At 30.9% G+C, this 23,059-nt stretch overlaps 3 protein-coding genes across 6 annotated transcripts; 1 reads left to right on the top strand and 2 right to left on the bottom strand.

Moving 5' to 3' along the window:
* Positions 1-467: 467 nt before the first annotated feature.
* On the bottom strand, positions 468-7,056 carry LOC107920237 (ubiquitin carboxyl-terminal hydrolase 14). 2 transcript variants are annotated; one of them, XM_016849838.2, is made up of 20 exons: positions 6,715-7,056; positions 6,301-6,472; positions 5,550-5,662; positions 5,111-5,444; positions 4,760-4,854; positions 4,126-4,259; positions 3,982-4,038; positions 3,810-3,887; positions 3,441-3,495; positions 3,315-3,350; positions 2,961-3,041; positions 2,487-2,685; positions 2,317-2,374; positions 2,115-2,237; positions 1,826-1,914; positions 1,658-1,747; positions 1,371-1,541; positions 1,146-1,270; positions 896-1,031; positions 468-780 (listed from the first exon to the last, which is right to left on the bottom strand). In XM_016849838.2, exons 1-20 carry the CDS (start codon positions 6,826-6,828, stop codon positions 602-604), a joined length of 2,439 nt encoding a protein of 812 aa, XP_016705327.2. In that variant the 5' UTR covers positions 6,829-7,056; the 3' UTR covers positions 468-601. The 2 variants fall into 2 exon arrangements, with proteins under 2 accessions (XP_016705327.2, XP_040955428.1); XM_041099494.1 differs by lacking the exons at positions 6,301-6,472; positions 6,715-7,056 and adding an exon at positions 5,762-5,907.
* A 3,784-nt stretch (positions 7,057-10,840) lies between these two features.
* Positions 10,841-15,914, top strand: LOC107920753 (probable serine/threonine-protein kinase abkC). 3 transcript variants are annotated; one of them, XR_005917370.1, is made up of 6 exons: positions 10,841-11,050; positions 11,452-12,793; positions 13,027-13,293; positions 13,604-13,759; positions 13,946-14,137; positions 15,554-15,914. XR_005917370.1 is itself a non-coding variant. In XM_016850596.2 (5 exons), exons 1-5 carry the CDS (start codon positions 10,848-10,850, stop codon positions 14,063-14,065), a joined length of 2,088 nt encoding a protein of 695 aa, XP_016706085.1. In that variant the 5' UTR covers positions 10,841-10,847; the 3' UTR covers positions 14,066-14,310. The 3 variants fall into 3 exon arrangements, 2 of the variants coding, with proteins under 2 accessions (XP_016706085.1, XP_040955429.1); XM_016850596.2 differs by lacking the exon at positions 15,554-15,914 and having other exon boundaries at positions 13,946-14,310; XM_041099495.1 differs by lacking the exon at positions 15,554-15,914 and having other exon boundaries at positions 11,476-12,793; positions 13,946-14,310.
* A 1,062-nt stretch (positions 15,915-16,976) lies between these two features.
* Positions 16,977-19,568, bottom strand: LOC107919051 (transcription factor MYB74). Its single transcript, XM_016848580.2, has 3 exons — positions 19,319-19,568; positions 18,973-19,102; positions 16,977-17,810 (listed from the first exon to the last, which is right to left on the bottom strand). The coding sequence occupies exons 1-3, from the start codon at positions 19,458-19,460 to the stop codon at positions 17,312-17,314; spliced, it is 771 nt and encodes a 256-aa protein (XP_016704069.1). The 5' UTR covers positions 19,461-19,568; the 3' UTR covers positions 16,977-17,311.
* Positions 19,569-23,059: the final 3,491 nt, after the last annotated feature.

Below are 23,059 nucleotides of genomic sequence, written 5' to 3' on the forward strand. Positions count from 1 at the left end.
ATATTAATTATCTTTAATTCTTTTAATTTTGAAATTAGTAAAAATTAAGTTACTAATTTATTTTCTCATAAATTATTTGATGGGTTTTGTAAAATAAAATATAAAATGTGTATGTTTTTTTTTTTGTGGCCAAATCCATGCAAACATGTCATAACACAAGTGACACTTGTAGTCTCACACATACACACCGAACACTGGTCAATCAAACTTGGCATTCCATCTGTCTAAAATGTATGATGCGTGGATTAAATTCGATTTTAAAAATTAATTAAACTAAATTTTATAATATAAGTTTCAATACATTAATAATTCATATATTATAGATTTCAAAGCATTTAAGCATTCATATTAATTTTATGTCTACTACCACTTGAACTATTTAGGAAAAAACAACCACCAAATTTATGATAATTATAATAATAACTACCCTTGAAAGCATAGTATAAAAAACAAGCAAAAACAAAATATTAAGGGAAAAAATGTAGTATTAGAGATTAAAATGTTTGAATACCAATGTTATTGAAGCCACTTCTATAAAAGACTGAAAGGAGTTGCCTAAAATTTTCCAACTGAAATTCTATTATGGTTTTCACTTACAATTTCAGCTATTAATCCTCTCAAAAAAGTATAAGTAACCCATGTCCTTGGGTGTATTGATCGAAGCACCAACCTTATCATCATTGAAAATCACCCATCTACCATCTTTCAGGATGTGAGCAACATAATGGCCACACTGAGTTGAGGTTCCGATGTGACTCACTATTCCGAAAAGCCGATATCCTTTGCATTGACAAAAACATTGCAGAAATGGGTTAGAAGTCCATAAACCAGACGATCATTTAAGTGTGAAACACGTTGACAAGATAAGTTGAAGACTTGAGAAAAAGAGACTTACTCCCTCCTCCGTCGGGCAGTCCTGCATCGACTGGAGTAGATGGGCCGTTGCTTGATGCATTTGTATCCATAGCTGATGAAGCAGAGGCACTGGGATTGTTAAATATCCAGTCTGTTGCTTTTTCAATGTCGCCACCCTGTGAAAATGTACATGTGCCCACAGTTAAGAATTTCTCAAGTGTAAGAAAACAGATTACAGAACAACAATTTCCAAATTTGCAAAAAGAAATGAAATGCTGTAAAGACTTTACCGATGCTTTCAATGCCATTCGAGCAATTTCTTCTTGAAATCCAAACGAAATCAAGGTATCAACTTTTGATTGGTCGATAGATATCTCAGCACTTTGTGACCCATGGGAGATAGGAGCATCTATATCTGAAAAGATACAACAATGATTATAATTTGGATGAAAGCTATTCGTCTACTGGTCAATGAAAGATTCAAGATAATGCTTATAATGCTAAATTCAGAGTACCTGGATCATCCATGTGTGAAAGCAACCAATTCATTGCCTCTTCCACACCAGCATTTAAAGTGTTTATGGCAGCTTTCTGACAATGAAGCTGGTTAAACCCCATTGAGGCAAGCTGGGCAACAATTGCTTCATCAGCCACAGGCTGACTTGATTCTGCCGCACCCTCAGGAGCTATGCAGTAGAAATAAAGAGAAATCAAGAACAAATATTTACAGATCAGGAATTCTCTTTTACATCACCGCCTTCTCAATTCAATTATCACTTATGGAATCCGTTAATTCACATACCAGCCTCTGGCAACAGTTCTTCCCCAGGTTGGAGGCCCTTGCTGCGCATGTGGCTTATATCTATGACGTCAGGGACATCTATGTAGACATCTGAATGGACGAAAAAGTAGATGATGAATATCAATTCAAAAGTAATGTGCACTGTAAGTAACAACGTCATAAAATTACCAAGCTTTTTAGGCACCCAGCCGGCCTCCATGACAAACTTCCTCATGTGCAATACCAAATAATCGGGGAACGAAGTTAAACCAGCAGTCCTGTTGTGTAAAATACAAAAGATATTCCATGTTAAGAAAAGAATACTCTAAGATTGCAGGTCTGCAACCTTTGTTATAGCATCAATTAACTGTATTGTCGTCTTTTATTATTATTGGAAAATATATACTTATCTTGGACCCTTCTCCAAAACTATACATTACTAAGGGATTGCAAGTCCATTACAGAGCAAAAATCTTACTTGATAGCTGTTGTCTTAGCCTTCAATGCGGAGCTGTAAAAATCTGGTATCTCCTCTGGAGCTGCAAAGTTCGCTAAGCATGCTTCTAGAGGTACCCTTGGACGAACAATTTCATCGCTGGATCTGTAAAACAAGGCATCCTAAGAAAAGGCCTACACTCTACAGAAGGCTACAAGTATCAAATAAGATCATGGGAACTTACACATCCTTCCCTTCTGAAATCTTTTCAGCTTTGCTTTTGTTAAAAGCTTCCAGTTCTTCTGAATTTTTCAGGGAATAAATCTTTAGAAATAAATTCCAAGTATAGATGAATATAGATATAAATGAAATATGCGCACAAACATGAATATACATATAGAAATCAAAACTTACCTTTATTGGTAGCCTCATGCAATGGAATATTCAAAGAAAGAATGTAGTCAAGCCTTTTATTGTAAGCAACCTTCCCGGATGAACATAAGATACGCTCTTCAACACCAAACTTGAAACTCCTCGAGGGATCCAGTTCAGGTTTCACGGCATTAGAACGTTCAACTTGGTCAAGAAAATGAAGGAAGAACTCCAGGGCATCCTATAGATAATTCGAGTGTCCATATAAGTAACTGATGGCTACATATAGGGAAAATATGAGCCCCGAGAAATATCCTACCGTGCAATGAGAGAATTAACCCACAAAAGCCCAGATTGCAATTATAAAAAGTAGATATATATACAATTAGAACCTTTATGCCATATTCTTTATGGAATCTAAATAATCGTTTTTACTTTACTGCAAAGGTAGAAATTTCAAGCTAATGCTAGAAACCAAATAAAAATTCTGTAGTCAAATTAGCAGGATCAGCATACCTGTTGCCTCACGGTAGAAAACTCGGGATGGCTGGCAGCAATAACGGCTTTGAACATGCGAGGAGGGATCCCTTCCTGTTTCTAATATTTTCAGAAGGTTGACAAATGAAAAAGAAGTTAACAGACAACTGTCAGAATCGTTCAAACACAGCACATAGAAATTATACTAATTTTACTGAAAATTTAATACAAAGATTCGTGTTAAGCATATTAGTTGCATAGCGCAAATTTTATTGCTAAACTTCTAGATTGCAAATACACTTATATCACAATATACATGGCAATTCAGTGGTGCCATCTAAGAATTTCCAAGATCAGAACAATCATGGCAGAGATATGAAGTGGGAAGCTTACAGCATCTTTTACTGAGGGTGCAGTCGTTTCACCTTTCTGGATGATAAAACAAACTAAATCAATTAATTCATTAATCAGGGAAAATAACCAACTATACTAAGGAATAGATTGATACGGTTGCCGTACCTCTACTGCTGGAAAAGAATATTTACCGGAGAGCAAACCATGTGCCAGTTTCGTTCTGCCACACAGCCAGAAAGTGGTTACGTAATCATAAGAATAGAGATGAGGCAAAAGAATAAGAAACTGCTTATTAAATACAAAGCAGAACAGAACCGGCAAGGAAATGCCAACGCAATAAACTCAACAACCACACATATCAAAATAAGAAGAAAACCATGTGTATATTGTATTTAAAAATACATAACGAACAACCATGTGATCTTTGTCAAGAAAGACACAACAAAACCCATCGGAGCTACCAACATTTGAGAACTATTTTAACACATAACATATTGAAATTAGAAATTATTATCCAGAACAATGGCAACTTACAGCTGCATATTGAGGTCTACAGTTGGATCAGCTGGGGCTGTCTCAAAAGCCATTTTTAAGCTTTGGTTCATAAAATATCTGATAGCACGCAAAAAAAAAAAGGCAAGAAAGGCAAATAAGCATAATAAATTCCAATTTTAAGTGAATTTACAATATTAGCATTATAATTTACCGTCTACAAAATGACTGTGTTGAAAACACAACTTGCATGGTTGCAGCCATGTAGCAGCTGCATGAGAACAAATTTAGCTAATCAAAAACATTATATAATTATATAGTTATTGGTAGCCATAGCCCTAATCATGATCAACATTACCTGTTTCCAAGATTCACAAGACCTGTATAACCTGGTCCGAAAATTGGTTCCACATCCTGCCCACTTTCCTGAATTCTATCCCAATCAAAGTTGGTATTCTGGTCAAGCTCCCTTTCAGCAGTTGTCATTTCAGTCTGGAAACAATGAAAGACTTTAATTTCTAATCAAATGACACTAAATCATTTATAAACACTTCAAACCTTCTCTTATCTTCGCTTATGGTAAAGTTTGAAACTTACATTCTACAGTAACGATATCATTTGTTTACCGCTTAAGCTGGTTTGGTCAAGATTTATACAGAATATAGTTGTATTTAAAATGTAACATTTGTTTACGGAAACTCCAACCATAATAAAAAATTACAAACCTTAAGGCTGACACAGTTCATTTTTAGCAAATGTTGTTATTAAAAATGTAATAATTACATGACAAAGTTTATACATACCAACATATCAGAAGAGGGATTCTATGAAAAGGGAATGGATATCAAACTTAAGGTTTCGCAAACACTATCTGAACATTCAAACAAAAATGAAAACATAGGGATAATAAACAAAAAAAGTACAATTGCATAACAAAATTGCAAATTCACCTTAAAAGGCAGCAAATAATTAATCGACAGAAAAAAGCTAACCTTTTGCAATGATGAGAAATCAATACCAAAATATGCCAAATGTTGAGCTAGAAGAGGGTCTATAACACTATCATCCTCTGGGTAAGAGAAAACATCTGAAATGCCACAATAAGTTACCCACGGTAAGTTCTGACAAATGTCACTACCAATGCTCAAAAGAAAGATAACCATAGATCTACAGTTCAGACTTTCAGTGCCACAAACCAAAGTTCTAATACAAAGATATCTAAGGTTGAAATCTCAAGGGTAACTGAGCAAAAATAGTCTATAACCATTGTGGATCAATAAGAAGTTATTAAAATGACACCAGAAATAAACGCACACAGACAGTGAAATACATGGAAGCCTTACCTGCAGCATCCAGATCAGAAGTAATTGTCCCAAGCTTTACAGCTAGCGGATAGCCAGTCTCCTTGTAGTACTCAATCGCATGGTTGTTACCACCAGTTCCATCCCAATTTCTCCTCCCACAGAGGATCATTCCATCAGTAAGATTTAGCCATAGATTATCTCTTTTATCACACTTAGCACATTTCCAACCAGATGGGGGAACAACAACATTGCCAATTTGCCGCAAATCCATTGCATATGCACTTAATTGCTTCTTATCAGCTGTCCAGGCTGCAACTTGCTCTTTCCGTTCAGCACCCTCAGCCATTAAAATAGCATCAACTGCCAACCTTACCTACAGTATTCGTATTGGATAACCAAGCTAGGTTACTGTCCAAGATGAAGAATATGTACTTCTGATTTAAAATTCTTTAAAAATAAAAAATGAGACATTCCATACCTTCTCAGGCAACTCCACAGATGGAAAAGGAAGAGTTGCATAGCTAGGCAAAATGACTATTTTGTGAGTTTCTTCATATTCTAGTTCATTGTTGTCAAATCCACCATCAACACCTGTAAATCAAATTGCATGGATATTACTATTTAGCCACAACAGATAGTACTAAGGCAATACAATCATTCAGGAAACATTTGAAACTTCAAAACTTTTACTTTTATCATTTTGTAGCTCTCACATGGGTTCCAGATGCAGAGTCCAATGGGAACAAGACATGCAATAGCTCTAATTCTCTAAACGTGCTAGTAGATGGATAAACTAGTTCCAACTTCTTTTATTTACAGCTGCAAGCATCATTTTATGCTGTAACTCGTGATCAAAGAAATTAAAGTCACTGGCCATAGTAGTTTCAACTCAAAAGTGTCAGACATGATTATGTATTTGACATAGGCACTTCCAATATTTTCCCTTTATACTTGGAACCCCAGAACATTATACAAAATATCTATGCTTTGAGATCTCCAATACGTATCAAGGGTGAGCAAAACAAAATAAGAACCACTCTCAGTTCCATTGTTATCAAGGACATGCAATATGCACTGAAGGCGCTAGAACAACTATATTGCTTAAGGCACAATAAAAGGCCTTGCCGGTGTTAAGTAAGGCACGATATGTATACACCACCAACATGAACAATAACATGATAACATAATGTTCACAAACAGCAAATAATAACAAATATTGTAAAAAGTACCAATAGCCAACAGTGTGGGTTTCTTCAAAGGCCTATCTTCAGAAACCAACTTTTTCGTTTGCTTAATATGCAGATACACAGGATTTCCAGTCTTTTCATAATTCCAACCCACATAATCTTTCCCAAACGCCAGAAACGTAGTCATATCAACAAATAATCCTCCTTCTGACCTCTGCAAAAAAAATTCAACCACATTTAATAGTTCTTTAAAAATCTTGAACCAAAAAAACCTAAAAAAAAGTATAAAAACTCAAGCAAAAAAATCTGAGCTTTTACTAACTTTCTCATAAACAAAACAAATTCGAAACACTCAAAGGTCAAAACAAATAGCCCATCAACATGGTATTTTTCAGTCACAAGCAATCAAGTAGTTTCTCGAGAAACAAACAGATAACAACAACAAAAAAAGAGTACCGGAGAATCGAAGGAGAGGCAGCATTCTTGCTTGTAGATACGATTGGTGGGTTCAGGGATCCGAACCCGAGAGAGATTGGATCGGAGCAGCTCCATAGGGTTTATGCCTTCCATTTGTTTTCTTTCTCTTTCTTGATTTGGTCTTTTAGGAGAGAAAAAAGAAGGCAAGAATCAGATTTTTGCCCTAAAGTTCAAGCAAATGCAGAGACTGTGATTTTTCGCCGAAAGATTGAATTTTCTTTTTTCTTTTTAACTTTTTTTCTTATCGAGAGAGAAAGAGAGTGATGAGTAAGCTTTTAAAACAAGGGTCTTTGCTAAATCAACTCAAAACCCCCCTTTTGGACTGCAATATAAAAGTAAATGTACAACATTTTAAATAAGAGCAAATTTGGAGAAAATGTTAGATTTTTAAAAATATTTAAGGAAATGAATTTTTTTCGATATTTAGGAAAATATACCGACACTCAATGACAAAATTACTAACATTTAATTATTTGATTAAACGAATTGTTGTGTAAAAAAAGTTTGAAAGCACACCTATTAAGTCATGCTTCCAACTAAATACGTCTCATTTCTTTTTTTCTATTCAAAATTGATCTATTTCTCCACATCTTCCGTTGATCTACACCATACTCTATTCTCATAAAATAATACACACCGGCTAATAGTCCGCCTAAATTAACTCATTCCTCTAATTTTTCTTTAGAGGTGGCCTTTTCATAATATAAACATAGGATCCTCATTTTTTTTTGACTTAAAAATTTTGGATTATTGGGAACTATATGTGATTTTTTTAGGGTAAACTATTAAAGAGTCGTTTTTGTTTATCACAGGTTACATTTAGTTATTTATGTTTGAAATGTTATGTTTTAGTCGCTTACGTTATCACGTTATAACATTTAAGTCACTGAGCTGTTAATTGTCGTTAACAATGTAACGGTAAGCTGATGTGGCACATTAAATCATCATTTCAAACAAAAATTTTTGGTTAACTTATACAATTGGTCCCCATATTTTTTCGTTTTAAGCAGATTGATTTTTTTTTCTTTTATGTTCTTTTAACTTTCCTCTTATTTCTTTATTTTCCATTTTCTTCTGCTTCTTTTTATGTTTTTCTCTTTTCTCCATTTCTTTTAACGTAATTTTTTTATATTTGTCATTTGTTAAAACTAGTCTCTCTTTTTTTGAGTAATTTATTTTTTTTCGAATAGGGCAAGCTTATGGACTAGTTTTAACAAATAGAAAACATAGAATAGCTACATCAAAAGAAACGGAGAAAGGAGAAAAACAAATGGAGAAACAAAAGAGAATGGAAAGTAAAGAAAAAAAATTAAAAGAACATAAAAGAAGAAAAAATTAATTGCTCAAAATGTAACAAAATATAGAGAGAGAGAGACCAATTGTAGAATTTAACCTAAAATTCTTAATTGAAATGATGATTTAACGTGTCATGTCAGCTTACTGTTATACTGTTACACCGTTAACAGTAATTAATAACTCAATAACTAAAATGTTACAACACGACAACGTAAGTGACTAAAACGTAACATTTCAAACATAAGTGACTAAAATGTAACCTGAGGCAAACAAAATTGGCTATTTTGGTAGTTTATCCTTTCTTTTTAAATAACGGAAAACGTTAAAACAAATGTGTTTGGTGAATTTTTTAATTGAAAAATAAAAATATATGAAAATTAGAAAACAATTTACCTTAGATTCAAATTTATATAGATGTAAAAATATTTTTTAAAATAATTTGATTCGAATTCATATAAATGTATAATTTATTTTATTTTGTTTTTCATATTTCTATTATAGAATATATGAATCAAAACAAACTTTTATTTTTATTTATGAAAAAAAATCAATTTTTAAAAAACAAAAATTAAAATAATTTTTTATATAAATGTAGAAATTTTTATTTTATGTTTGGTGTTTCTATTACAATAAAATATGTATAAAAGATGTTCTCATTATTCAAACTAAATTTTTCTTCTATTTATCAAACATGTTTTTTAATTTTAAAAAATATTTTTTTTATAAATAAAAAATATTTTCAAAAATCAAACGAAGTGAAGCTTGCCATAAAGTTAATTAGGATTTCCTAAGAAAATTTTTGGATAAATTAGGAAATTATCTTTATTGGGTTCAAATAATTATTAGATGTGTAATGAGAATTAATATCTCAATGGTTCTTAATGGGAGAAATGAGAGAAGTTTGTGCCAACAATGAGACTTTACTAATGTAACCCCTTCTCACCGCATTCTACAAGATGGAAGCTTTATTGGTTATTGCATTAGCTATTACTACCTTTCATTGAGCCACTTGTTTTTTCTTCGCATGTAATTCTTTTGTCTTATTGAAAACATTAATTTTGTGAATTTTTACTATCTTCTTATCTAACAACTCAATTGGACAAGGAAATTAAGAGTTCATGAGATGGAACAATGGAGAAAATACCTTGGGTTTCATTTATGTGGAGGAGAGACAAAGAAGAAGCTTTAAGATGATAGTATATGAAATAAGGTTCAATCTGGAAAGGAAATTTTTATTGCATGTAGAGAGATAAACCCTCTTTCATGCGATGGGTTCTTTGTATTGCGCTGGTATTCATTGGATGCATTAGACTTCACTTGCTTTTTCTAGAATTGTTGGGGATTTAGGAGCTTAGGCTTAGGGTGAGTTTGGATGGGCGGTGCGTTTACCTACGGTTAATGTAAAAACAACGGTGGTGGTGAGATTAGATACTGTAGCGATACTGTAGCGTGTGACAATAAGTAAGCTAAAAGCACCGCACCACACCCAATCGCCCATCCAAACCCAACCTTAGTTTAGTATTACTTTTCAAATGTATTCTTAAACCAAAAGGTACTTTTGAGCAAAAGCTAAATTTTTTTGCTTCTGTTGGGACAAAAAATATTTTGCAAAAGCACTAATAAATATAAAATAGAGTATATGCCTTCGAGAATGCAGACTCATAATAACATCAAAATTTGTAGCATTCTCTAAGCTTGTTTGGCTAGAAGCACTGAGCCAATTTAGCATTGCTACTAATAAGCACTTTCTAGATAAAAGCATTTATAAACAAATATATTTTTGAGATAAAACCCTCTCCATCTAAAGACCTTGTATCTTTGAGTGATATCAATAATTATCCCTTTACGAGATGATTTGTCATCTGGAAAACTCAAATAACAACAAAACTAAAAAGACTTCATATGGAAAGCATGCCACGATACCATTCATACAAAAGAAATTGTTGTTAAATGAACAAGTTGTAACAATTCGATTTTTAGCCAATGTCGAATAATGAGGTTTCGAAACCAAATTTCATAACCCAAGTTAATGAAATTATGGATCGAAGAATTTTCGTATTTAATTGGAAAATATATTGTTAAGTAGTTGAGTAATTGAATTGAGAAAGAAGTTGATTATAATACAGGGACTAACTTATAAAAAATATAATCACTATTGAGTTCTAATTTAGAAAATACATAAGGGCCTATATAGCATTTATGTTAAGACCTAATGGTTATTTAACCATTGTTAAAACCAAGTTAGTGGCATGTGATGATAAAATCCACCATCTTTATTACTATAATATATAAAATGATGTTAGATTATTTAGTTAAATAGGATTAATTAAGTTAAACATTTTCATTAATCCAAGAGAGAAAATTCATTCTTCTCTCCTCAAATTGTCGGGTAGAAATGTCTTAGTTGAAGTCTGACCCATTTTCTAAACAGATATTATTTTTTTATTTAAATTTATTTTTTGAGTCTATTTTTTATCTAAACTTTTTCACTTTCCGAGTCGGTTTGGGTGACCCGACCTTTAAACATGTATACTCAAAACTCAATTCAATACTCTTGTTTTAATTGGTTGGATCGATTAAATTAATTGCTATGGTTAGATTTCAATAACATTGATTTAATATTAAAATTAAAATTTATTTTTATTAATATTAGAAATATCACTTGTGAATATTTTATATTGATTTACGATTATATTTGGATTTAAGCTTTATTTGATTATTATTATTATTATTATTTTAAGTACGAAATTGAGAAAAATAATATAATGCAAGAACTAAATATGCAATTAACCATATAACAGAAACCCTCAAAAACAATGACCACATCAGCACTCGGATCTCTTAACTCGAGCGGCAACGGTGTTTCTTTGTCTGCATCATTCTCAGCTACATGTTCGACTCCACCACCATGCGCCAATCTTCCACCGCCGCCGCCTCCGACGACCGCCTTCACGGCTGATCCATTTTATTCCCTGCCGGAGATGATGCTCTCACCGGCGTCGTTTACCGTCATGTCGAGGTTAATTTACCTTCAAGAACTTTAATCTTTTAGTAATTTTTTTTTCAAAAGAATTCGTATTCTTTGTTGTTGTTTCGCTGTATTGATCGGAATAGGGCTAAGTACTTGCATTTGGCTTAGTTTACCACAGATTCTGCCTTTTTCCTTTCGTTTAATACTTTAATTTAATTTTCCTTTTGGTTTCTTTGCACCTGAATGGAAAATCTCAGTCTTGATTTACGATTGAGTTTTTTTTTTTTAGTTCGTCTTCAGTAGTGTTATTGACAGTGTTAATATGAATTAATTAAAGTTTTTTATTTATCATTTATTTAAAAATGTGTTATATAGAGTTAAATTTATTGTTTGTATTTTGGTTATTTTTCCAGCTTGTTAAATGGAAAATATGGTTTAACATTATGCAGATTTTTGGTCTATGGAAATGTTAGGAGGGTTGGCCGATCGATTCATTCGAACTGGAAGAATAGCTTTCGGGAAATGAATAATAATGGGGTGCACCCAAAAGTTGAGTACCCTTTTTCCCTATATAGGTTATACTCACAGTATAAACATTCATTTAGAGAAGATACCATGCATTATGCATTGTACAAAGTAATGGAAAGATTATCTAAGAATTATCAGCCTCGGAGCTTCTATTCCCTTTCGCCTAGCTATGTGTTTTCGGACAAGGCACAAGTTACTTGGAAGAGGCTTTTTCATGTATTTTACTATGATGGTCCAGCTTTGACACCAATAAGTAGAATTGCCCGTGCAGCAAGTCTAGCTTTAAGTAGGTCGAACCAGGTAGCTCCTGGTGTTATGGCATTCTTAATCGGAGAACTAGCCTGGAACAAGCAGAGATGGGCAGTGGCAGAAGGCTTCCCTGCAAAGGATACTCTTTATATGCAAGCACAAGATGGGCATATTTATTTAGCATCGTTTGTGTTTTTCGTTTTGGAATTTGTAATTTTGTTATTCAGAGCAATCTATTTAGCGATATTGTTTTTACCCAGCGTAGCAATGGCTCCCTTTGTGGATTCTCTAGGTGTTGAATTCAGAAAAAAGTGGCTTCGTATTGTCCACCATACACTGGAAAAAGCAGGCCCAGCGTTTATAAAATGGGGTCAATGGGCTGCAACTAGACCGGATCTGTTTCCCAGAGATCTTTGTGATGTACTTGCTGAACTTCATACGAAAGCTCCATCACATAGTTTCTCTTTCACAAAGAAATCCATTGAAAATGCATTTGGTCGAAAGTTATCTGAAATCTTTGCTGATTTTGAAGAGGAACCTTTGGCATCTGGAAGTGTTGCTCAAGTTCATAGAGCAACTTTAAAATATAGATACCCTGGTCAGCAAACCAAGCCCATTGTAGTTGCTGTAAAGGTTCGACATCCTGGGGTTGGTGAATCAATTAGAAGGGACTTTACTATAATTAATTCTGTGGCTAAAATTTCAAAGTTCATCCCTACGTTGAAATGGTTGAGATTGGATGAAAGTTTACAACAATTTGCTGTTTACATGATGTCTCAAGTTGATCTTGCTAGGGAGGCTGCGCACCTAAGCCGTTTTATCTACAACTTCCGCAGATGGAAGGATGTCTCATTTCCGAAGCCTCTATACCCTTTGGTGCACCCTGCTGTTCTGGTAGAGACTTTTGAGCACGGAGAAAGTGTTTTGCACTATGTTGATGAGCTTGAAGGACATGAACAGATTAAAAGCGCCCTTGCTCACATTGGGACACATGCACTTTTAAAAATGCTTTTGGTACTATTCTCTTGTTCTCTTGTTTTTTCTTTCAATCTTTCACCTTTTCATTTCTTCTTATAGTGGTGGTTATAACTGCTGAGTTGCATTGGCATTAGATTTTTTGTACGGTTTCTTCTATCCTGTAGTCCAGTGCTTGGTTTCAGATTTTGTATCCAAAAACTGTATGTGTAAATCATGCTAAGATTCAGTGATTGGATTTGGACTTATGCGGTTCTTTTGTTACTCTCCAGGTAGATAATTTTGTTCATGCAGACATGCATCCCGGAAATATTCTTGTCCGTATAAAAGATAGGCGATCACGTAATCAACTCTTTAGTTCAAGGCCTCATGTTATCTTACTTGACGTGGGCATGACAGCTGAACTCTCTAGGACAGATCGAATGAATTTACTCGAGTTCTTTAAGGCTGTTGCTCTTCGAGATGGTCGAAGTGCTGCTGAGTGCACACTAAGATTATCTAAACAGCAACGTTGTCCTAATCCGAAAGGTTTCATAGAGGTAATGTATTCTGATGGGTATAACGTACTGATTTTCTATATCGCCTAGGAAAGTTAATAGGACTTCAATTGAAGAGTTTGTTTATTCAAGAATTCATAACACGTTTCATGTTTTTACTATGTTTTGTTTTAAGCATTCATCCATGTTCTCAAATTAAAATTGGGTTTATTGGACAAAGTTAGAACCTCATATCCTCACCGACTATCTTCTTTATTTGCACTTTGAATTTGGTTTTATTGGACCATGCATTTTATTTTGTTGTACCAAAAGAAAGGATCCAAGCTAATCTTTTTTTTATTCTGTTGTACAGGATGTTGAAAAATCTTTCCATTTATGGGATTCTCTAGATGGCGAGTCTATCCATCCAGGCGAATGCATACAACAACTGCTTGATCATGTTAGACGTCATAAAGTCAACATTGATGGAAATGTTTGTACAGTAATCGTTACCACCTTGGTTCTCGAGGTAATGCACTCTTTGCCTGCCATTTATTACGGCCCTCTCTTCCCTAAGGAAGTTATCGAATTCCTTTTGTTCATTTTCTGGGTGTGACAACTAATGTAATCTGCTACGTTATTCTGACTCTTCATTTTTCTTGGTGTTACCTAAATCCGGATTCCTGATCTTCTTTCATTCTCCCATCTTTGGTAGGGATGGCAACGGAAACTCGATCCTCAACTCAATGTAATGCGGACATTGCAGACGTTGCTATTCAAAGTTGACTGGGCTGAATCTCTGTTTTACACCATTGAAGGACTTGTGGCACCTTAAAAGGAGACTCTGTTCATCATCATCATCATCATCATCATTTCTATTTTTTTTACCCAAAGTTTTGGTACCAAGGTATGACATTAACCTGTTACAATAATGAGAAAACTATTGGTTCGGTCCGGATTTCATCAGGGGCATTAATATTTTGTTTTGTTTATACGCATATATTGTATTTTACAAATATTTGGAGTGTTGACACATTCTGATTTCCTAATATATATTAAAAGAAAATAGATTTAATATAATAACAAAGTGTTCTAAAGCTGCATTTTGAGATTACTATATTATATATATATATAGCAATATAGTTATCAATGCATTGGAAGTAATTGAATAAATTTGTCAATTACTGTTTTTAATATAGTTTTTATTATTATTATAAATGGTTATCTAGTAAATTTAAAAATCATGTCAAGGACAGTACTTAGCAAAAACCCATATACTGTAAATGGTAGAAAAAGTGTGATATTTGAGTATTTGATTTAACGAGTGATGTACGATTTTCATTCGACTTTAGATAATTGCTGGATTATAATTTTGTTTAAGATGATTTATATTATATTATATAATTATTTTTTACTTATTCTGGGTTGAGTGGTTTGTTCGCGTTAGTCCTGTCTTGGTCAAAATTCAAATTAAATAATTTTATTTAAAATTATATAAATATTAATATGAAAAATATATATTTAATGTTTTATTATTTTAAAAATAGTAAAATGGGCCTTTTTTGGTGGACTAGGTTGGGTTTGAGCATGGAAAATTTTTAGAGTCGGGTCATGGCTAGATCTGATCATACTTAGTCCGAATGTTTGTCAAAAAGTGAGAGGATTTGAGTAAAATATAGGTTCGAAAAATAGACTTTGATAAAAACATGAGCCTTGTTTTCTAAACGGGTCAAGTATTGGGTAAGTTTTTTTGCCTGGCCAGAATTTGTAAAAATTTGTTGTTGTTTCCACTGTTTTGGTGTTGTTTTATTACTATTTTGTTGTCATTTCGTTATTATATTATTACTATATTATTGTTATTGTTTAAAAATTGTATAACTCTTATTTTATTGTTAATTTTGTTACTAATTTAGAGTTATTTGCTTGCTAAGTTATACATATTTTAATGTTATTTAAACATAAATATTAAATGTATTTTTAAGAGGGCTAAAATATAATTTTATATTTATTAATTTAAAATTCTGAAAACTGTGTTCCATATTTAAATCTTGATTGCACTAAAATTACTAAATAAAAAAAGTAAGTATAAAATTTTAATTTCTTAAATTAAAATAAGAAACTAAAATTTAAATATCCTTAAATTATAGGCATATTTAGATATTAATTTTTATTTTTCTTGTTTTAAAAATAAAAGTTAGAAAAAAAAAAGTAAAAAGCTTAAAAAGAAAAGAAATTTAAAGTAAACAAAAAGTGAAATGAAAAAGGGAGTGATGAAAGTACATCGAAGTTGCGTTCACGTTTCAAAAGCTTTGACTGGTTTCAGGAGAACCCGACAAAAGACGAACAAATCTTCGGCTAATTGCTTGGAGCTTTCATTTGGATGCCACGTGTTACCAATTTAACTTCTGTTTCTCACGTGCTATTTATTGCCTTTTGACTGTGTTAACACGTGTTAGTCAGCTAAAGTCGTGGGAGAAAACTGCAAATTCCTGTTTCTGCGGCTATCATCATGCTATTTGTTCTTTTTTGGTCAATTCGTGCTATTAGTCCTTATATTTTACCAAAGTTGTAATTTAATCTCTATATTTTAATTTGGTCATGTTTAGTTCATGTAGTTTTCAAATTTTAGAATCTTAATTCTCACCACACGGTAACTGTAAAATTCATTAGATTAAGTTCTATTATTTTCAAAGTTTGACGCGCTTAATATATTATTATATGTGTAGTATCACTGTCATGTTAGCTTATTATTTATAAATATTACACACTAAAAAGCAGTTAATGGATTAATGTCTATTATTTGCTTCAAGGTTGAAATTTAAAAATTTGAAAAGTATAGAGATTTAAAATGATTCAATTGGAGAATATGGATTAAATTTACAATTGTATGCATGAAATTGACCAATTCGTAAATTACAAAGATTAAAACTGATCAAATTTAAGTGTAAAGACTAAATCCATAACTTTTATAAAACATAGGGACTAATAGAAGGATTTAACCTTATTATTAAGATATGGGAAATTTTAAAATTTCCCTAACTTGCTTTGTTTTATTATATAGGTTGAATTTTGTAATTAGTCTTTGTAACGTTAAATTAATAGGTTTTCAATATTAACTAAACGGTTGCCATTAAATTATGCTAATTTTAAAAATAAATTTTATGCTGCAAATAGGGGCGAAGCTAGAATTTTTTTTAAGGGACTAAAATTAAATTGTAATTTTTATAATAGTAAAATACAATTTTATAATTTTAATAGCCTATATCTTTATAATATTTTTAAAGGATTAAATAAAGAATTTATCATTTTAAGAGGGACCAAAGCACAATTTTATCTTTACTAATTTAAAATTTTAAAAATTTTAAGGGCTAAATGTAAAAATTTTCATTTTAGGGGGGCTGGAGCCCTTGCCAGCCTCCTAATTACACCACTGGTTGCAAACATATTATCACACGTGCAATACTTTTTCAACTTATTATTTGTACATAAATCATATTATCTTAATTAATAAATGTAATAATTACCACTTGAATCAAAACATAAACTTTAAAATCTAAAAAAATATAGGGACTAATGATGAAATTAAAAAACATAGACATAATTTCCCCTAATATATATTTTTGCAAATCTCAATGGAGATTATTTTTGTTCAAAAGTTAAAGGTTTATTATTATTATTATTATCATCAATGAAAACAAGAAAAATTAATGGTTAAATCAACAAAAATCTTCAATAAAAATAATAATAAATCTAAACAACTAATTATTTTTCACAAACATATTTAAAATATTACATATATCTTCACGAGAAATAATTGTATGAAACAGTCCCGTCATTTATATCTCTTTTTCAATAATTTAATACTACATCAACATTTTCACATGAAAATTCTAAAATTTAAGCAAATAAATGGATAATATCCTTTTTCATACTATCCTTTCTCTTACATCCATTAACATTCAATCTATTATATTATATAAGAACATCAAACATCTAACATGTTACCACAATAACTATCTCTTCCACCACCTTCATCACTCGACGACGAATTCAACGGAATCAAGCTCGAACAAGGTTCTGATTAACCTGATCCGAAACTACTCAAACTCGAAATGTTACCAGAAAAACATGTCTGGTTTTGATCATCCATGGATAGATTACAATCGTAGTATCCATAACTTTGCATTGGAAAAAAACCCTTTGAATCATATTCTTGAAACTGGTTTCCTTGTTCATATTGGTCATTATCAGGACACTGAAAAAAAGTATTCCCTGTCTGGTTTTTTTCAATATTTTGGAGCTGGTTCTTGTTTTGGGACGATGATAAGACAGGTATAAGGAAGTCTGGGTCGGACATGGATTCAGTTCCGAGTAAAAATTTGTTGGGATGATTATTAAGGTTGTAAGAATTGGAAAGAGAAGAGGTTAAAAGTGATGAAAGGTGAAGAAGATGGAGGGTTGGATTGTGAAGTATGGGATCAATCCCCATTTTCAAGAGTTTCTTCTTGATGCGAGTGTTCCAGTAGTTTTTTATCTCATTATCTGTTCTTCCTGGTAATCGAGCAGCAATGGCGGACCACCTATGTTTAGAGTTTCAAAAATAAAAGTTAAATCAGACGGTACGGTAAAAAAAAACCAAATTTTTACCGGAAATATTTTAATAATTTATATCTTTATAATTTTTAAATAATTAAATTAAATTTTTATCCTCAAACTATAATTTTATTATTAATTTAAAATTTTATAAATTATAAAACAACTAAATAGAAATAAGTTAATCCAATCTTTATCCACAATATTTATAGGCATAATTTCAATGGTTTTTTAAAGTACAATTTCAATAATGGAAAATAAACTTTTTAAAATTAAGGGATTAATTTCGAAATTATACATTAATTTTAATTTAATATGTAATTTGATATATGAATTTTAATTTAGTATAATTATATAAAATTAGACCTGATCATGGGTCGAGTCCATGCCAAATTTTAATCTCGTTTTTTAGGCTTGGGCTTGACCCAAAAAATAGGCTTAAAATTTTGTTCAAACTTGACCCGACCTGCCCGTATTAAAATTTTTATATTATTATTTTATGTAAAAACAAATTTTTAAAAAATATAATATATAAAATATACTAAGAATATTAAAATAGATGTTCTCCAACAAATTGAAATTAAATTAAAAAAAGTCTTTATACTTAAATAAAACTAAGATAAGTGCAATTTAAAAAATAAATCCTTCTAAAATAGTAGTAAATTAATAATAAAACAAGAGTTATACAATATCCAAATAATAACAACAAAATAGTAACAATATAATAGCAAAATAACAACAAAGGGCAAGGGGGAAAAATTTTACACAGATTCTAGCTGGGCCCGAACCTATATTTTTGTTCAAACCCTCCCACTTTTCGACACCCCTTCGGGCCTAGGCAGGTGGCCCGACTCATGATGAGGTCTACATAAAACTTTAATTTTGATTCAATCATACACATTTTAAAAAATAAACACATCGATTTATTTTTATATTAAGAAATATAATTATTTATATACGCAATACATAAACATAAAACGTTGTTATATCAATAAATATGTTAATAATTTATAAAATTAATTGAATCAAATTAAAATTTTACGTATAAAATTATACATTAAATCAAGATTTATATATAATTTTAAAATTTCCACTTTTAAAAATATATACAATTAAAAAAGGACTATATATATAGAGAGAGAGACTTGCTTGTTTCCTAAAACACTGTGTAACTGTATAATAGTTTGCTCTTCTTCATCAGAGAACTTTCCTCTCTTGATATCAGGTCTCAAGTAGTTTGCCCATCTAAGCCTGCAACTCTTTCCACACCTCTTTAGCCCTAGTTTTTTTCAATGCAACATATAAAAACGGTGTTAAAACTATTTATATCGGAGCTTGCGTAGATACAATATTATGATCCTCAACTGCTTACACCCAACACTTATCGATATACGATATTCACTTTTAAATTCAAACGACATACGTGACGATTTTTTGGGGTTTCTACCTCGAACATTGATAAGAAGAAGAAGAAGAAGAAGAAGAAGAAGAATACCTGCATTTTTGGGAAGGGTACGCCATTTGCCATGCCCATGTTTCTGTATATAATCAATCAATTTTTTATCTTCTTCAGCAGTCCATGGACCTCTTTTTAGTTCACCCTTTTTGTCTGAAGAACAAGCAGGTTGTTTCCCCATTTCCAAAATTAAAACACCAACTTAAAATTTTGCCCTTTTTTGGACAAAAATAATGAAGAAATTGCTTAAGTTGTAACTAAAAGAAAATCCAATGCATGAAGAAATAAGTGTGTGTATTTATATATATACAAATAGAGGAGAAAAGATGAGCAAAAGCGAAGTAGAAAAAGGGAAAAATAAAAAAAAAAATGAAGAAGTCAATAGGATTTGGTACCGACCAAATTGAAACGTGTCTTGTTATGAAAGAAAGAAAACATGGCGTACACATACGACTTAGGACAGCTATATCAGGAAAACATCGTGTTATTTATAATTTTTTTCTAATAATTTAATGTTATATCAGTATTTTTATTTTTAAAAAAATTTAAATTTAAATAAAAATTTTAAAATTCAAAATTATTAATGTGACATTACATTATTGGAAAGAAATAATATTTTTATTTCACACTATCTCTTTTCCAGTCATATCTTCTATATTCCAAATTACTTGGTTTTTCTACATTGCATGTACAGTTTTTTCAACTCAACAACGTTAGAAAATAGTAGATTTTTTCAGGTGAAGTTAGATTTTTTTTTTTGAAAAGTTGTAATTGAATTATATGTTTTTATAAGAGTTAAAATATAATTTTATCATTGTATTAGTTAATATTTTATAATTTTTTAAATAATTAAATAAAAAATTTTCTACTTTATGGGTTGACTACCCTCTTGGCATCGGCCTTGGGTTTTTTGTTTATATATATGGGGAGAGATCTATTTATATTGGTGTAAAACTAAAGTATGTGGTTTTATACTATTTCGTATTTTTTGTATGATTAATATTTTAACGATACAATTATCATATTTTATATTACATTCATATATATAGATCATGCATGTCAAGTTGACATATATTAAAAATTTCCAACTGTTTAATTTATATAGAAAACTTTGAACCATTCAGTAAGTATTAATATAGACAGTTTTTTTAGATCAATATGATAAAGATATCGAATTGGTTCAAAAATTTACATGCATGACAAGTACAATTATATAGAGTTGATTGACTTAAGAATCAATATGGGCTGGTTGAACTGAGCTAAAAAATCGATTGAACCGATAGTTGAACCAATTTTGAACTAGTCTGACCAATTGGTTCCTAAAACAGTTGGTTTGGCTGGTTCAAAGTAAATAAATTATTAAAAGGTCAGTTGATTTGGCAATTGGACCGAGAGGCTAGTCATTTTGGGAACCAATTGACCAGGACAGTTAAAAAAAGGTTCAACTATTGATTCAATCGATTTTTTAGCTCGGCTGCAGATCAATAGATTTTTACCTTTCATCAAACCGATACCCCAATCAGTTCCTGATTCAACTAGTCGATCTGATTTAAATAACATTGAATTTTAGAATTTTTGTTTATATTTTAAAAATATTTTTAATTATTATTTTTTGAATTTTAAAGAGTTTCTTTTCATAATTTTTAATTTTTAAATATATATTTTATTTAGAAAATGAAAAAAATTAACTTTTTATGTACTTTTAAAGGGTAAGGACCAAAGTGACTATTCGATGATCGATACGATTGATCAGTATCTATCTACGAGTATAATAACATACCTTAGATCCAAGTTAATCTGATGGCTAGTGTTGGAAATAATATAAGAAAACTATTTGGATTTTGGTTCACAGAGCCATGATATTTAGATCTATTTCATAATAATAATAATAATAAAAGATATATAGAAGAGAAGGGGAATGAAAAATTTAATTGGTGCAGGTAATGCGAATAGAGAAGGCCATATGACGATCTTAATGATTCAAATGAAATTTTCGAATAATTAAATAACTATTTTATAATTTTTTAAATTAAAAGACTAAAAAGTAAACTCATTAATAGTTGAATTATTTATCCAAAAATATTCAACAACAAATCTGAATTACTGGTGTCGTTTGTTTCATGTTCTAAGAATGCAAATGATGACCAGATTATATGGATTCGATTTGTTCTTACTTTTAGGTCACATCAAATATGTATCTTAGCCATTAATGAGCTGTTTACAGTTCCCTGCTATCATATAAATTTTGAACATTCAACTTTACAATTAAATTCATTTTTATCTCTGATTTTGAATTTCATCAAGATATATTGATGTGATCAATATTGTTTATTGGTCGGTCGGACCAATTAGATTAAGAACCGATTGGTATACTGGTCTAAACAATAGGTTGAACCGATTGAATCGAAAACTGCTCGAAATAGGTAAGAATCGAAAACTGGGACAAAAACAAATAATTGAACATGTTGAACCAATTTAATAAATTTTTTATTTATTTTTATGAATTTTTAATTATTTACTTGATTATTGTTAGTCTAGTAGTTGAACTAATCAAATTGATTGAATTAGAAAAATTATTAGAACACTGTATGTGACACTCTTAAGATTGTACCACGTCATCACTTGAAATTTTTTATATATTTTTTAATTTTCAAGTGATGATATGACACAATCTCAAGTGCCACATCATCAGGCTTTTAAAAATTTCAAGTTCGACTAAAATGAATCTAGTTGTCAAGTTTAAATATCAAAGTAGATAAAATAATATAAATACCAAAATAAACTTAATTACCAAATTCAGGGATGAATATTATATTATCCCTATAAATTTTGGTCATAGTGAAGATAGCGAAATTCACGTGGGCATCACATGACTATTGCCTTAGCTTCCTCTTGTTCAAACAGTGAACTTCTCTCACTTAATGTACCTTGGAATTTTGCACATTACAATCAATAATTTGTGATATAAATTTGAATTTAAATTTGTGTTCAAACTTAATTTTTGGAAAAATAGTTGCATTCCATTTTTAATTTGTTAATGAAATAATAAACAAATAAAAATATCTTTAATTTTAGGTATAAAATAATAAAGCATAAATATTATTAATTGTATTATAAATAAATAAAATGCAAATGAACTTATTTTATAATAAAACAACAATGGGTTTATAATAATTTATTAAACAAAATTTAAATGGGCGTTTATCTAAATGTGGTACGTTTATCTTTCTTTTTGACTCACATTACAGCATCGTTAGAATATCTAATTTTATCGTCATCGTTGTTTCTACATTACCCGTTATACTAACCGCATGTAAACACACCGCCCACCCTTAAACATACAAAATTTTATTCAAACAACCAATTTCTAATCGGATAACTCTAAGATAGAAAAAAAGGAAAAGAAAAGAAGTAAAGGTCCCATGCAATATATATGATATTATTTTCAATTAAAAAAAACAAAAAAATTCATTAGGTCAAACATTATTTAATCCCATTAACTAAGATCTTGCACTAGGTATGGGTTCTTTCAGTAGTCATTGTGATCAAGTTTCAACTGCCCCACTAAAGTTTTAACAAAGAAGCAAACACCCCACCCTCCCTTTGCCATTCTCACATTTTTTATATAGTAATTTCTTATTTTTAGCCATTAATATATTTAATATATATTTTTTATATATTAGACTTGATAATGACCGATGTAAAATTTTAAGTCTATTTTTTAAGTTTGGGCTCAACCCGACCTAAAAAATAAACCTAAAATTCTATAAAAGCCTAACC

This window comes from Gossypium hirsutum, chromosome D08 (assembly GCF_007990345.1).
Source record: "Gossypium hirsutum isolate 1008001.06 chromosome D08, Gossypium_hirsutum_v2.1, whole genome shotgun sequence".
Classification (NCBI taxonomy): Eukaryota; Viridiplantae; Streptophyta; class Magnoliopsida; order Malvales; family Malvaceae; genus Gossypium; species Gossypium hirsutum.